The sequence below is a fragment of the Penaeus vannamei genome, chromosome 13, assembly GCF_042767895.1.
Source record: "Penaeus vannamei isolate JL-2024 chromosome 13, ASM4276789v1, whole genome shotgun sequence".
NCBI classification, from domain to species: domain Eukaryota; kingdom Metazoa; phylum Arthropoda; class Malacostraca; order Decapoda; family Penaeidae; genus Penaeus; species Penaeus vannamei.
The window spans coordinates 3,764,783-3,777,282 of NC_091561.1; the positions used below are offsets into that span (position 1 = coordinate 3,764,783).

The following is a 12,500-nucleotide window of genomic DNA, read 5'->3' on the forward strand; positions in this document are numbered from 1 at the left end:
TTTTCGCTTGCCTGTGTGTGTATGGGGCGTCTGTGTGCGTATTCTGTTGCTCTCTCCGACCTGCGACGGCGCTTTCCTCCGGCCTTCTCCGTGGTCGTGTGATCCATACGTGTGCGTGTGTGTGTCCCTACGTGCGTGCCATTAACACATCATGCATGTTTATGTGGGCTGCGGCGCGTGCGCGAACCTGTGGTGTGCGTGTGTGTTTGGCTGCGTGTGGTGTGCGCGGATGTGCGGCGTGTGTGTATGTGCGTGTGTGTCTGTTTGTGTGCGTGTGTATATCCGGGCCGGTGCTGGCTGGGTCCTGGTGGTCACTCACTTGCCTGGACGCGCTTCCTTCCCGGCGCTCTTCTGCCGCCGCCGCCGTCGCCTTCCGCTGCCGCCTCGTCTTCTGCTGGTGACCGCTGTGCCCGTGGGTCCTCTCGGCTCCTACTGCTGGTGCCGGCCGCGTGCCTCTGGCGTCGTGTCTGCTGGTGCACCGGCGCCCCCGTGCACCACAACGGCGTTGCCCCCGCTGGTGGTCCTGCCGCTGCTGCTGGTGCTGCTGGTGCTCCTGGTGGTGACCGCGCGCTCCCTCCCGCCGCCCCTCCGCCATCCCCCCGCACCCTCCTCCGCCTTCACCCGCTGGGGCCTCTGCCCCGGTGCCCGCGCGGGCGTGGGCTGACGACGCGGGCAGCGGGGGGCGGCCGGCACCATGGTGGACCTCGGGGGACGCCGCTCCAAGCCCTCCAACCTCAACAACAACAACAACCACCATAACAACAACCACAACAACAACAACACCAACGGCAGCAACGTGGTGACCCCGAGAGCCAACGTGTACACCGGCGTCTCCGTGAAGCACCTGGTGAGCCCCGTGCCTTGTGCCCCCATTGTCCCTCGGTGCCCCTCGAGCACCGCGGCCGCCGTAGTGCCGAGTTCAGTAGTTTGGCTTCGAGGCCCAGTTGTGCCAGTGACCGCCGAGTATTGTCGTGTAGTTAGGTGTACAGTGTCTTGTACATCCGCGCAGGCTGCAGGCCTCCTGCGGCGGAGGCGGAGAGGGGAGCCAGCCTCCCCGCGCCCGCGCCCTCTGTACGGGTAACCTAGGTTGTAGTTTGAGGTGTAACATGTTCACTCACTCTCTGCACAGCTTTAACAACAGCTTTTATCACACTAAACACAACCGCTCAACACTATTAATGCTCAAAATAAAATATTAAACAGCTAAAACAACCATATAATCGTAATTTAGAATTAGAAACACAACCAGCAGTTCTCCCATTACCACAGTCAGGTATCGCTTATTACAGTGAATGCTTTGTACCCTTGTACTCTATGTCATCCTTCACAACACCCGACATGTACAGCCACCTCCACCACCCATCAACCGCCCCAACCACAACAGACTACACTACCACATTCATGCCCACTCATCATCCCAAACCACATGCGTTGCTAACATATGGTTACCTCTTTTCGCCCGTGGTGCCCGTGTGCGGTGTGCTGGGTCGTACACCGCTGTAACCTCCGCGCCTGTACGACCTCGGTGCTTCTTGGGTGGCACCGGACGGGGCATTGCCTTTGTTAACCCGGCGTGACCTCAGCGGCGGAGTTATTGTGACAAGGCGCGGCTCAGCGAGTCGGGTAACGGAGGTGATGGCGGGCGAGCGCCCTACATCACCAAGGCGAAGGTCGCGCGCCTGGTAAGTGCAGCCTCGGCGGCGTCTGCCTCCCGCGGGACCGCCTGCCTGGCTCGTGTCTCGTACTTTGTCATGAGCTGTATTTCCCTGTGGCAGTTCCAGTGGCCCTGCACTGTCCTAAACCATGGCACTGTCACCACTTGCTCGCTCGTCTTTAGGAGTAATTCCATCTGTTTGACTGTAGCGTGGAGCTGTTGCGAGAGCGCTTACGTACAGTAGGTCAAGAGTGAGAGGAACCACACGCGTAGCGTAAAATTGCACCGTTTCAGTTGTACCATTATAGAGGCCGACCCTGACCCTCCCGCCACGCTTCACCCCACCGTAGCCATTCTGTTGTAATTTGTCTCCCGATTGCCAAAACATTCCTTTCCATCGCTCTTTGATGCTTTCTGATCTTGATATATATTCTGTTGCATGATGTATTCTCAAAAAGATTTATGATGATTGAAAAGAACAGCGGCTTAAAAGGCAGCTTGTCTTGTCAGTATATTGAGAAGTTCTAATTTTACCCGAACTCGCACCAGCTGTAATCACCTTCACAAATTGGAGTTTCGCAACTGCAAATATTAATTCACCGTGCATTTACCCTGCCGTGAAGATCCCCAAAGATGTGTCAGTTGCGGGTTTATTTACTCAGGTGTAGAAGACGACACCTTTACCTACCTGTACTTACCTTTGCTTCATCATCATGTACCTTGTTTCTTGTTCTTCTCTCTGTGCTGCATAGAAGCACCGTTGCTTGTGAATGTTGGAATATGTGCGTGAGTGTAATGTATTGACGTTTTTTATAACATTTTATTAAGTGTCCGGTGATCGTTTTAGCTTGTCTCTCTTGAAATAATTTTATAAAGTTTATAGTGTAGGTTATAGCTGCTATACTACAAGACTATAGAATGGGTACTATAAAATTTTGGCGTAGAATGTCCTAAGGTTGGATGTTGTTATGATTTAGCTTCATGATTCGCGATTTTGTGTCACTTCGTTTATGTTTTATATATATATATTTTGTTTCGTCAGACCCAGCGCCAAGTCAGTGTAACTAGTATGAAGTAGTACACACAAACATATTGTGAGAATTCATTGAGATTTCCTTAGAATTGTTATTAGATTATAATAGGGGAGTTAAGTAGGTAATTGTTCATGATAAGTTTACGGTCTGTAATGGAAAATACTGAAATCTGGATAGCAGGACCGTAGAGTTTTCACGCGATGATTTATAGCGGTACAGGAGGAATTTTTTTTTTTTTTTTTTTTTTTTTTTTTTTTTTTTTGGGGGGGGGGCGTAATATTATAACTACACTAGTTTTCTTTTAGTTGCATATTTAAAAAATATATATTGGTGATTGGTATTATCATAACTGTTATCATTTATTTTTATCAATATTATTATTATTATTATTATTATTATTATTATTATTATTATTATTATCATTATTGATACACTAATATTTTAGTATTAGTTTTTGTAATAAGAGAGAGTGAGAGAAAGAACAAGAGAATGAACATGAGAAAATGAAAATTTATGCTTCCTGCTTGTTACAGATTATTATTATTACTGAACGCACCGCCCTTGAAACTTCGCACACTTTGATTTGATATCTCCATTACTATTGTCTTGATTACTTTGGGTGAATACCGTATAGGTAATGGGAAATATGAGTGAAAAGGAAATAAAATGGACATATATTTGTGTATATATTTACAAGCCATTAGTATATATGTGATGCCAGAGGAATACGAGGCTGGAAGCCGCCTCCGCCGAGCGCCCGTCCCTCTGGCCGAGGCAGCAGGAGCCCCTTAGAGTGAATCTTATTCTTGTTGTTGCTTAGTGCTCGACCTTCGTGGGCCCGTCGCCCCCGATGCCCACGCCGGCGCTGCGACGCAACATCTCCACCGGGTTGTCTCTGAACCAGAGGGTGAGTAGGCCGACCTCCCGGACGGCTTCGCCTTCAGCGCCGTCTGCCGTGGCTCTGCGACGCAGGCGTTCTGCTGTGCACCTCTTTTGCACTGTTTAAGTTTGACTTGCGCACAGTTCACGGTTTTGCTTCCGTCGCAGCCTCTGAGTGGTCCGCCTTCGGGCTCGGGATCTCCGTCGCGAAATCAGAACTTCTAAACGCGCAGTTGAAGCTGAAACGCCTAGGCGGCTTTATGACATCACTGACTTTTAAAGTAACGAAATATAAAGATAATATACTGCGTAGTAAAACCAAGAAGAGGGTTTCATTAATACATTGTGGAGTTCATTTTTTTTCGTTTTGTTTCTTCACTCAGCTATGTTATCTTTGACGCTTCTCGAACCTCCAGGATTTTTTTTTACTAGGAGTGATCCCCTAATCACCACGAAAGCGAGAGCCCGAGGCTGCCGTCGTTGCATGTCAGTCGCTTGTGTGCACGCCCGCGAGAGGGCATCGCCGCCCGCACGCCAGCGCTCCCTCCCTCCTGCGAGGCCTTTGCGGCTTCAGATGTCGGGAGGGCAGCGTTGCAAGGGGACGAGCAGTAATGCGAGGCCATTGCAACAAGTAGGAGGTTGAGAGTTCCGGCAGGACGAAGCCCGCCTCGCCGTGCCTCTGACGGCGGGCGGCGGCCAGCCTCGTCCAGCTCTGAGCCGATTCCTGGCCCCTGCTTGCTTCCTTTTGGGACGATCTATTTCTTAACGCCCCCCCCCCCCTCAATCTATCTATCTTATCTCTTTCTTTCCCCTCGCCTCTCCCTCAATTCCTCCATTCCACTTACCCCCTACTCCCTCCATCTCTTCCTTCCTTCCACCCTTCCTCTCTCTCTCTCTCTCTCTCTCTCTCTCTCTCTCTCTCTCTCTCTCTCTCTCTCTCTCTCTCTCTCTCTCTCTCTCTCTCTCTCTCTCTCTCTCTCTCTCTCTCTCTCTCTCGCTCCCTCCCTCCCTCCCTCCTTCCCTCCCCCTCCCTCCCCCTCCTCCTTCCCTCCCTCCCCTCCTCCTTTCCTCTTATTCTCCCCTTCTCCTTCCTCTCTCCCTTTGTTATTCCCCAGATGCCCCGCCAAGCCAGACTGGTCGCAAGTGCCTCTCCCTTGCATCGCCCCCCCAAAAAAACATAAAAAACCACCCTTCTTTGTTTTATATCTCCCCCTCTTTCTCTCCCTCTTTCCTTTTTATATATATATCTCTCCTTTTCTCTTTCTTTTTTTTTCTCTCTCCTCTTTCTCTCCATCTTTCCTTGTTTTTTCTATCTCTCTTTTTCTCTTTCTTTTTTTTTCTCTCTCCTCTTTCTCTCCCTCTTTCTTTTTTTTTCAATCTCTCCTTTTCTCTTTCTTTGTTTTCTCTCTCCTCTTTCTCTCCCTCTTTCCTTTTTTTCCTATCTCTCCTTTTCTCTTTCTTTTTTTTCTCTCTCTTCTTTCTCTCCCTCTTTCCTTTTTTTTATATCTCTCCTTTTCTCTTTCTTTTTTTTCTCTCTCCTCTTTCTCTCCATCTTTCCTTTTTCTTTTCTATCTCTCCTTTTCTCTTTCTTTGTTTTAAATCTCCCCCTCTTTCTCTCCCTCTTTCCTTTTTTTCAATCTCTCCTTTTCTCTTTCTTTTTTTCTCTCTCTCTCCTCTTTCTCTCTCCCCTCGGCCTTGCGAGATTCACCGAAGGAATTACGAGATGGAAAATCAATAGAAGAACGGAATTCCTTGCGTGCGTTCGCCTCGGGTTATAACGCTGGATTTGCGTGTGCAATACTGACCCACTGACCTTCCCCCCTCACCCCCCCCTCCCCCGTCTCCCCCGTCTCCCCCTCGCTCGCTCGCTCGCGGGTTGATCCTTTTCTATGGGCCTTTCTCTCCTTTCCTTCGGTCCTTTCTCTCTTTCTTTTTTTTTTTTTGTTTTGTTTCCTTTCTTTCCATCTCTCTCTCTCTCTCTCTCTCTCTCTCTCTCTCTCTCTCTCTCTCTCTCTCTCTCTCTCTCTCTCTCTCTCTCTCTCTCTCCCTCCCTCCCTCCCTCCCTCCTTCCCTCCCTTCCCTCCCTCCCTCCCTCCCTCCCTCCCTCCCCTCCTTCCCTCCTTCCCTTCCTTCCCTCCCTTCCCTCCTTCCCTCCTTCCCTCCTTCTCCTCCCTCCCCCGTCTCCCCCTCGCTCGCTCGCTCGCGGGTTGACCCTTTCCTATGGGCCTTTCTCTCTTCTTTTCCTTCGGTGCTTTCTCTCTTTCTTTTTCTTTCTTTCTTTCTTTTTTTTCTCGCTCTCTGCTCTTTGTTTCTTCTTTCCATTTCTTCTCTCTCTCTCTCTCTCTCTCTCTCTCTCTCTCTCTCTCTCTCTCTCTCTCTCTCTCTCTCTCTCTCTCTCTCTCTCTCCCTCCCTCTCCCTCTCCCTCTCCCTCTCCCTCTCCCTCTCCCACTCCCTCTCTCTCTCTCTCTCCCTCTCTCTCTCTCTCTCTCTCTCTCTCTCTCTCTCTCTCTCTCTCTCTCTCTCTCTCTCTCTCTCTCTCCTCCCTCTCTCTCTCTCTCTCTCTCTCTCTCCCTCTCCCTCCCCCTCCCCCTCCCACTCCCCCTCCCCTCCCCCTCCCCATCCCCCTCCCTCTCTCCCTCCTCCCCCATCTCTCTCCCCCTCCCCCCTCTCCCTCCTTCCTCCCCCTCCCCCTCTCTCTCCCTCATTCCCTCTCATCCTCCCTCATTCCCTCCCTCTCTCCCTCATTCCCTCCCCCCTCTCTCTCCCTCATTCCCTCCCTCCCTCCCTCCCTCCCTCCTTCCCTCTCCTTCTCCCTCTCTCCCTCCCCCTTCCTTCCCTTCCATACCCTTCCCTACCCTCTTTCCCTCCCTCCCTCCCTCTTGCTCTCTCTCATCATATCCTGTTCCCTTCATCCGCGACCCCCTTTCAACCCCCTTCGCCTCCCCTCTTCCTTCCCCTCTCCCCTCCGCCCGTTCCCGGCCTTCTCCCGTCATCCCTCCTCCTCCTCTTTCTCTTCCTCTCCCACCTCCTCCTCCTCCTCCTCCTCCTCCTCCTCCTCCTCCTCCTCCCCCTCCTCCTCCTCCTCCACCTCCTCCACCTCCTCCACCTCCTCCACCTCCTCCACCTTGACTCCCCCTCCTCCCCTTCCTCCCCTTCCTCCCCTTCCTCCCCTTCCTTCCCTTCCTCCCCCTCCTTCCTCTTGCCCCGCCCTGCGTACCGCGTTCCAGAAATTAAAAGCTTAAAGACAGGGTTTACGAAAACGCGAATGTTCGGTACTAAGGCACGGTTTTATTTTTCTGCGGCGGTGGTAATGTAGAAATAAATCCGTTTATTGCTTTGTATGCGTTGTGTGCCTTGTCGTTTTTTTTCCGTTGTTGTTGTTCTTGATATCCTGTTGTTGTTGTTTGTTTTTTTGTAATTGTTATTTTGGTATAGCCAGTAGCTAGGAAAGTATTTTTTAGACATTCGAGTTGATATTTTTTTTCCTTAAAGATTATTTTCTATCTGAAATGTATGATTTTCTGAATGCACTTTTTTTTTACTGCCATTCCTGGTGTGACTATTATTTTATCATCATCACAACCATAATAATCATCACACTGTGTTATTCATCGTTAGGTCAATGGTATAACAACACTAGTTTTGGTCTAATGTTTATATGTTTAGTTCATGCCTGAATGAAGCTAGATTTAGCTTCTATATTATTTCTTTCAGGCTTATTTCTCTATGCCTATTATTCTCATTTTCCTGATTTTATATTCTCGTGACTTCTCATCATTATTTTTTTTCATTATTATGTTTTGCTGATGCTATCTTTTGTGTATAATTAATCTCATAATGAGGATCATCATCCTGGGTCATATCGTTATCATGTCTCTTCTTATATATGTATATTATATGTTTTTTTGCTTTCTTATTCCGTTGTTTTGTCAAAGATCTGACACTTATTATGTCATTAATGTTTCTCCATTCTCTTTGCAGATCTAATTAACTTTTTTCTCTCCCTTTATAATTCTTTGGTGTTTTATTTTGAAATGGGATGGTAAGTTTGGGGCAACATAAGGGATGCTCCAGATAGCTCCATGGAACACCCTGTGTATGTGATATATGAAGAATATGATTTAGTTGTAATTTAGATATTAAGGGCGTCATGTGTTCATTTCTTATGTATGGATAAAAATCAAAATTGCATATGCTTGATTACCTGCCTAATTGGGCTTTTCTTGAGGTAATTGCTTTTGATTTGGTGCGATGACTTATTCTGACTGAAATAAGGGGTGACTTTCCCTGCTCATTTACATTTGCTAATCTTCTTTTCATACACAGATTTTAATCATTCAGAATGTGCCAAAATAATAGTAGTGGACACACAAATATACTTGTATTTACAAACACAATCTTTATCTGCAGTCTGCCATTACTTGCAACTTGAACCAAAACTTTTATTACATACCACCCTTAACGTTCGGACCATTTCCCGTTTTCCTTCATGACTAAACCACTTCCCATTTTCGACGATGACTGACGCATTTCCCGTTTTCTGTGGTGTAGAAGGCGGTATATCTAAATCGCGACGACATCTTGGAGAAGCACGTAGGACCTCGAGTCCGCTCCTTCGACGCCTCAAAAATGAAGAACAAGTTTGAAAAGCCAAAGGTAAAATAAAGATGAATAAAAAAGGCTAACTCACGCTAACTTCACTCCAGCACTTCACACAGTTTTTTTTATATATAATGCACTTGTGATGATGCTCTTTAACACATCTGGATTTATTTATTTTTTTATTTGTTGTTCTTTTCATTTTAACACGGTTTGCTGTGTTGTATATATTGATTTAACGAGCGTTTTGATTTTCATTCGTTTTTATAGATTAGTTTGTGTGATAAATTAACACAACGTGATAATTTGTTTATTTTTATTAACAAGATGTTCCTTTTTTAAATAACAAAGGCGAATGTGTGTATATATGTTAATCCTGTTTTAATCAGTTTACAACGTATAACATCTGTAGCGTTTGACCATAAAGCCTTCGCAGAAGCATAAATATGCTAATTTTTTAATCGTATTAATATGATCATTAACACTGATCTGTGAGAATTCAGAATTTAATTAGTAATAAAAGTCAAGTAACATCTGTGTGTGTGTGTGTGTGTGTGTGTGTGTGTGTGTGTGTGTGTGTGTGTGTGTGTGTGTGTGTGTGTGTGTAAGCGTTCGTGTTTGTGTGAGCGTGTTGTGTGCATTCTAAGCATACAACTATGCTGTGTGTTTGCGGTCCAGACACGCGTGGAGTGCATGCATGCGTGCGTTAATCTGTGTGTTCACGTACATGCAGGTACCCCCATTAACCCCCCCCCCTCCCCTTCCACGCCGCAGTTCCAAGTCGCGATGCTGGCCGAGATGTTCCAGGAGTTGCTCTGGACGGTGCAACAGAAGCGGGTATTTTGTCAAATTTACTCAATCGTAGAGAAGCAACCTGCCATTTATTTTTTTCTGCACCTCCGCGCCTTGCCCGACGTCGGCCGTGTCCTGTACCCTGCGTCAAGCGTCGCCCACCGGAGGCTCTTTCAGCGTCATCGCCAGGCGTCGACGCATTCGGACGCGTGGCTGGTCAGGGCGTGACGGTTGCTCGGGCCCGGTGTGACGCGTGACGCTCGGCGCGGGCGCGAATAATGGGGATGTTCGGCCTTTTCCTTCTCTGATCGCGAGATTTCTCCAGTTCTGGGTGATTTGTTGTCATAATCAGGAAGAAGCTAATTGTCATATATGTTCAGGTTGTAATGTAGTGTTTTTTATTTGTGCGGGAAAATTTTAATGAGTTGTAATTGCGCAGTAAATTATTTTTAAAAGTAAAAGGTTCTTTGGGTCGTATTGGAGGAGCAGGTTTCGATCTCTCTCTCTCTCTCTCTCTCTCTCTCTCTCTCTCTCTCTCTCTCTCTCTCTCTCTCTCTCTCTCTCTCTCTCTCTCTCTCCTTCCATCTTTCTCTCTCTCCTTCCCTCTCTCTCTCTCTTTCTCCTTCCCTCTCTCTCTCTCTCCCTCTCTCTCTCTTTCCTTCCTTCTCTCTCTCTCTCCTTCCCTCTCTCTCTCTCTCTCTTCCCTCTCTCTCTCTCTCCTTCCCCCTCTCTCTCTCAACTTCCCCCTCTCTCTCTCTCCTTCCCTCGCTCTCTCTCCCTCTCCTTCCCTCTCTCTTTCTCTCTCCCTTCCCTCTCTCTCCTCTCTCTCTCTCTCTCTCTCTCTCTCTCTCTCTCTCTCTCTCTCTCTCTCTCTCTCTCTCTCTCTCTCTCTCTCTCTCTCTCTCTCTCCTTCCTTCTCTCTCTCTCTCTCCTTCCTTCTCTCTCCCTCTCCCTCTACCTCCACCTCTCCCTCTCCACTACCTGACCCCCACCTTACCGCAAATGTGCTCGAAAACAAACGAAATCAATAAGTCACGCGCAGATCTTCCATGACCTCACTAATGGCCATCTGGCGTGACGTCATACAGTCGACGGAGAACCTGAGCACTGACTCGGGTAAACATCGCGATTTCTCTTTACATCCCTTTATATTTGCGATCCCTGGCGCGGGTGGCCGAACGCGGGGCAAAGGCGCACAAGGTCTATATTTGTATTTTTATAGACCTTGCAGGCACCACTTCGGACAACAGATGCGACCGTATGTAAAATGTCCGGAAAAAAAAATTATATATCCTTTAATGGCCAAGGAGATTTATGTTATACACTGTATTTTTTCCCCCTTTTCATCACGGCTTATATGATTTAGGACACGGAAACGTTTCTTTCCCGCCACGATACGTTTGCATATCGACGAGGCACGTTTGCTCACGACGTAGTCTTGGCGTTCGTAGATCTCAAGGTCTGTGATTACGGTGGACCTGAGCTCGCACTTTTATACTCTTTGTCACAGCTTGTCCGCTGCAGTTTAGCAATAACTGTGACCTTTCGTTACATTCCAGTAGTTTTAGGTCTTAATAGCATATTATGCACGCTGACGTTTATATTTTTGTTTGTCCAGTGCATTAGTTTACGACTTTCTTTCGAGTCAAAACCCGTTCGTGTTAGAACGTACCATTTAAAAAAAAAGGAAAGGAGAGTCGTTCTAAAATTGAATCCAAATAGGAACCACAGGTAGGTACTGGTTCCTGACAGCCGGGGCTAATGGCAGAAGGACCCGGTCTGTCTCGGAGGAATTAAAACCGAAGACGAGCGACGGCGTGACGTGACGGCCTCGGGGTCCCTGTCACGCGGATCCCGGGAGGGTCGGCGGAAAGGAAGTTGTCAGCCGCGCCCTTCTCTCTCTCCCTTTTCTTCCATTCTCATATTTTTTACACACATCACGTGCACCTTTTGACACGCATATTGTTTCTTATATTGCACCTCTCTCACGCCCACGGGGACTGTACCCACGTTCTTAGACTATTTACTCTGCTGTCGTGGAATATGTGTCCAAGCGATCCACTGCACCTGCACCGTCCACTTCCTTCCCACCGGGTCTAATATACACATGACTAATTCGGTCTGGATTTTTTTTTTCAGTTTAAATGCCTCTTGCACCTGTGTGTGTTTATGTACAGGTGCTCCGGGTGTGTGTGTACATGTGTTCATGGCGTGCTACTGTACCCCTGTTTCATTTCCTGCATGACCTCATAACCTCATAACACCTCATGATTTGTGCATGGCGGCTGTGCCACTCTTTTTGACTCTGCCTGTCTTATTTTACTCTGCATGTGCAACTATCTGCTGCCTTCATGTGTGCATTGTATGATGGCTTCATGTGCACCATTCCGCTGCCTGCCACTGCCTGCGTGTGTACATAACTGCTGTCTACACGGGCACCTAACCCGCCTGTGCGCCCGTGGTCCTTGCGCTGGTGAAGGCTGACGACCCTTTCCCTCTGTACTCACTTCTGGACCTTCACGACAACGTAAGTTCTAACCCCCCGGCCCCTCCCCACAGCCCCCTCCCCCTCCTCCGGGCTAGGGAGGGGGGGGGCGGTAAGTTTATGGCGGCTGCGGGGAGGCGGTCCGGGCGCGGGCAGGAAGAGGATCCGTTTTATGTTCGGTTCATGTGGCGACCTTCCGCGGGGTATGACGACTTGTTAGAAGTAGCCTGGTTATATCAGAGTTTTATTAATCTAATCCGGCGCGATGGAGGATTTTTTTTTCATCCATTAGGGACCGAGTTGTTGCCTTTTTGTCGCTGCTGAACGAACCGCCCAGCTGTGTGCCCGCACGAGCTGACGCTGGCGGGCGCCTCCATCACGCCTTCATTACTTAATAACTGGCGCAACAACACAGTTCCTCCACTCGTGACACGTCCAGTATATCTTTGTCTCGCGTAGGAAAGCTTACATGCTGTACGGAGAAATATTATTTAAAGCTCAATGAAAATTGCTAAGGGATGTAAACAATGTGATTACGCAGTTAGAAATTATAACTACAAGTTGTTAGATTAAGTGAAGGTCTGGAGCCTGCATTGTACCTTTCATCATAGTATTGGATCAGATTGGTTTGAATTAAAACGTAAGCGCATGCTATTTGTTAATTATGTTAAAACCCAACTTTTCAATTAACCAAGGTGCATATGATAGGCCCAGCGCCGATGAACAGAAAGGGGATAGACATTAGTTTGCTTCTCTTATCGAGGAGTTTTATCAGTCGTGCAATAAGGGATTTCGCCCGGCATACTTTATGGAGATTAGATCGGCGCGCGCATTAAGATATTACGAAACTTGCCTGCATAATTGCATGATGACGCCGCCGAACGGGATTATCCCGGCGGAGAAATGTGTAGCATAGAACTGATCCGTTGTTTCCCCTTGGAGTTAACCAGTTGTTTCAAGACAAAGGGCAACTACCTAGACTATGAGCGACGTCATAGCCAGTTGTTTGGCTTGTCTAGATGTGCCAGATGTACAAGGCTGGTATGATAGGTTGGT

The 12,500-nt window shown here is 47.9% G+C and overlaps 1 protein-coding gene across 50 annotated transcripts in view; it reads left to right on the plus strand.

Moving 5' to 3' along the window:
• Positions 1-12,500, plus strand: part of LOC113802432 (fap1 adhesin-like) — a 94,059-nt gene that overhangs the window by 45,700 nt on the left and 35,859 nt on the right. For 16 of the 50 annotated variants that reach the window (XM_070128660.1, XM_070128652.1, XM_070128669.1 and 13 more), the window contains exons 13-16: positions 677-847; positions 1,584-1,682; positions 3,509-3,595; positions 8,120-8,224. The exons of 5 other annotated variants lie outside the window; for them this stretch is intronic. In XM_070128660.1, coding sequence (XP_069984761.1) covers positions 677-847; positions 1,584-1,682; positions 3,509-3,595; positions 8,120-8,224 — 462 coding nt within the window. Of the gene's footprint in view, positions 1-676; positions 848-1,583; positions 1,683-3,508; positions 3,596-8,119; positions 8,225-11,438; positions 11,487-12,500 lie in introns of all 50 variants that reach the window. 29 more of the 50 variants (XM_070128702.1, XM_070128692.1, XM_070128698.1 and 26 more) reach the window with 11 other exon arrangements.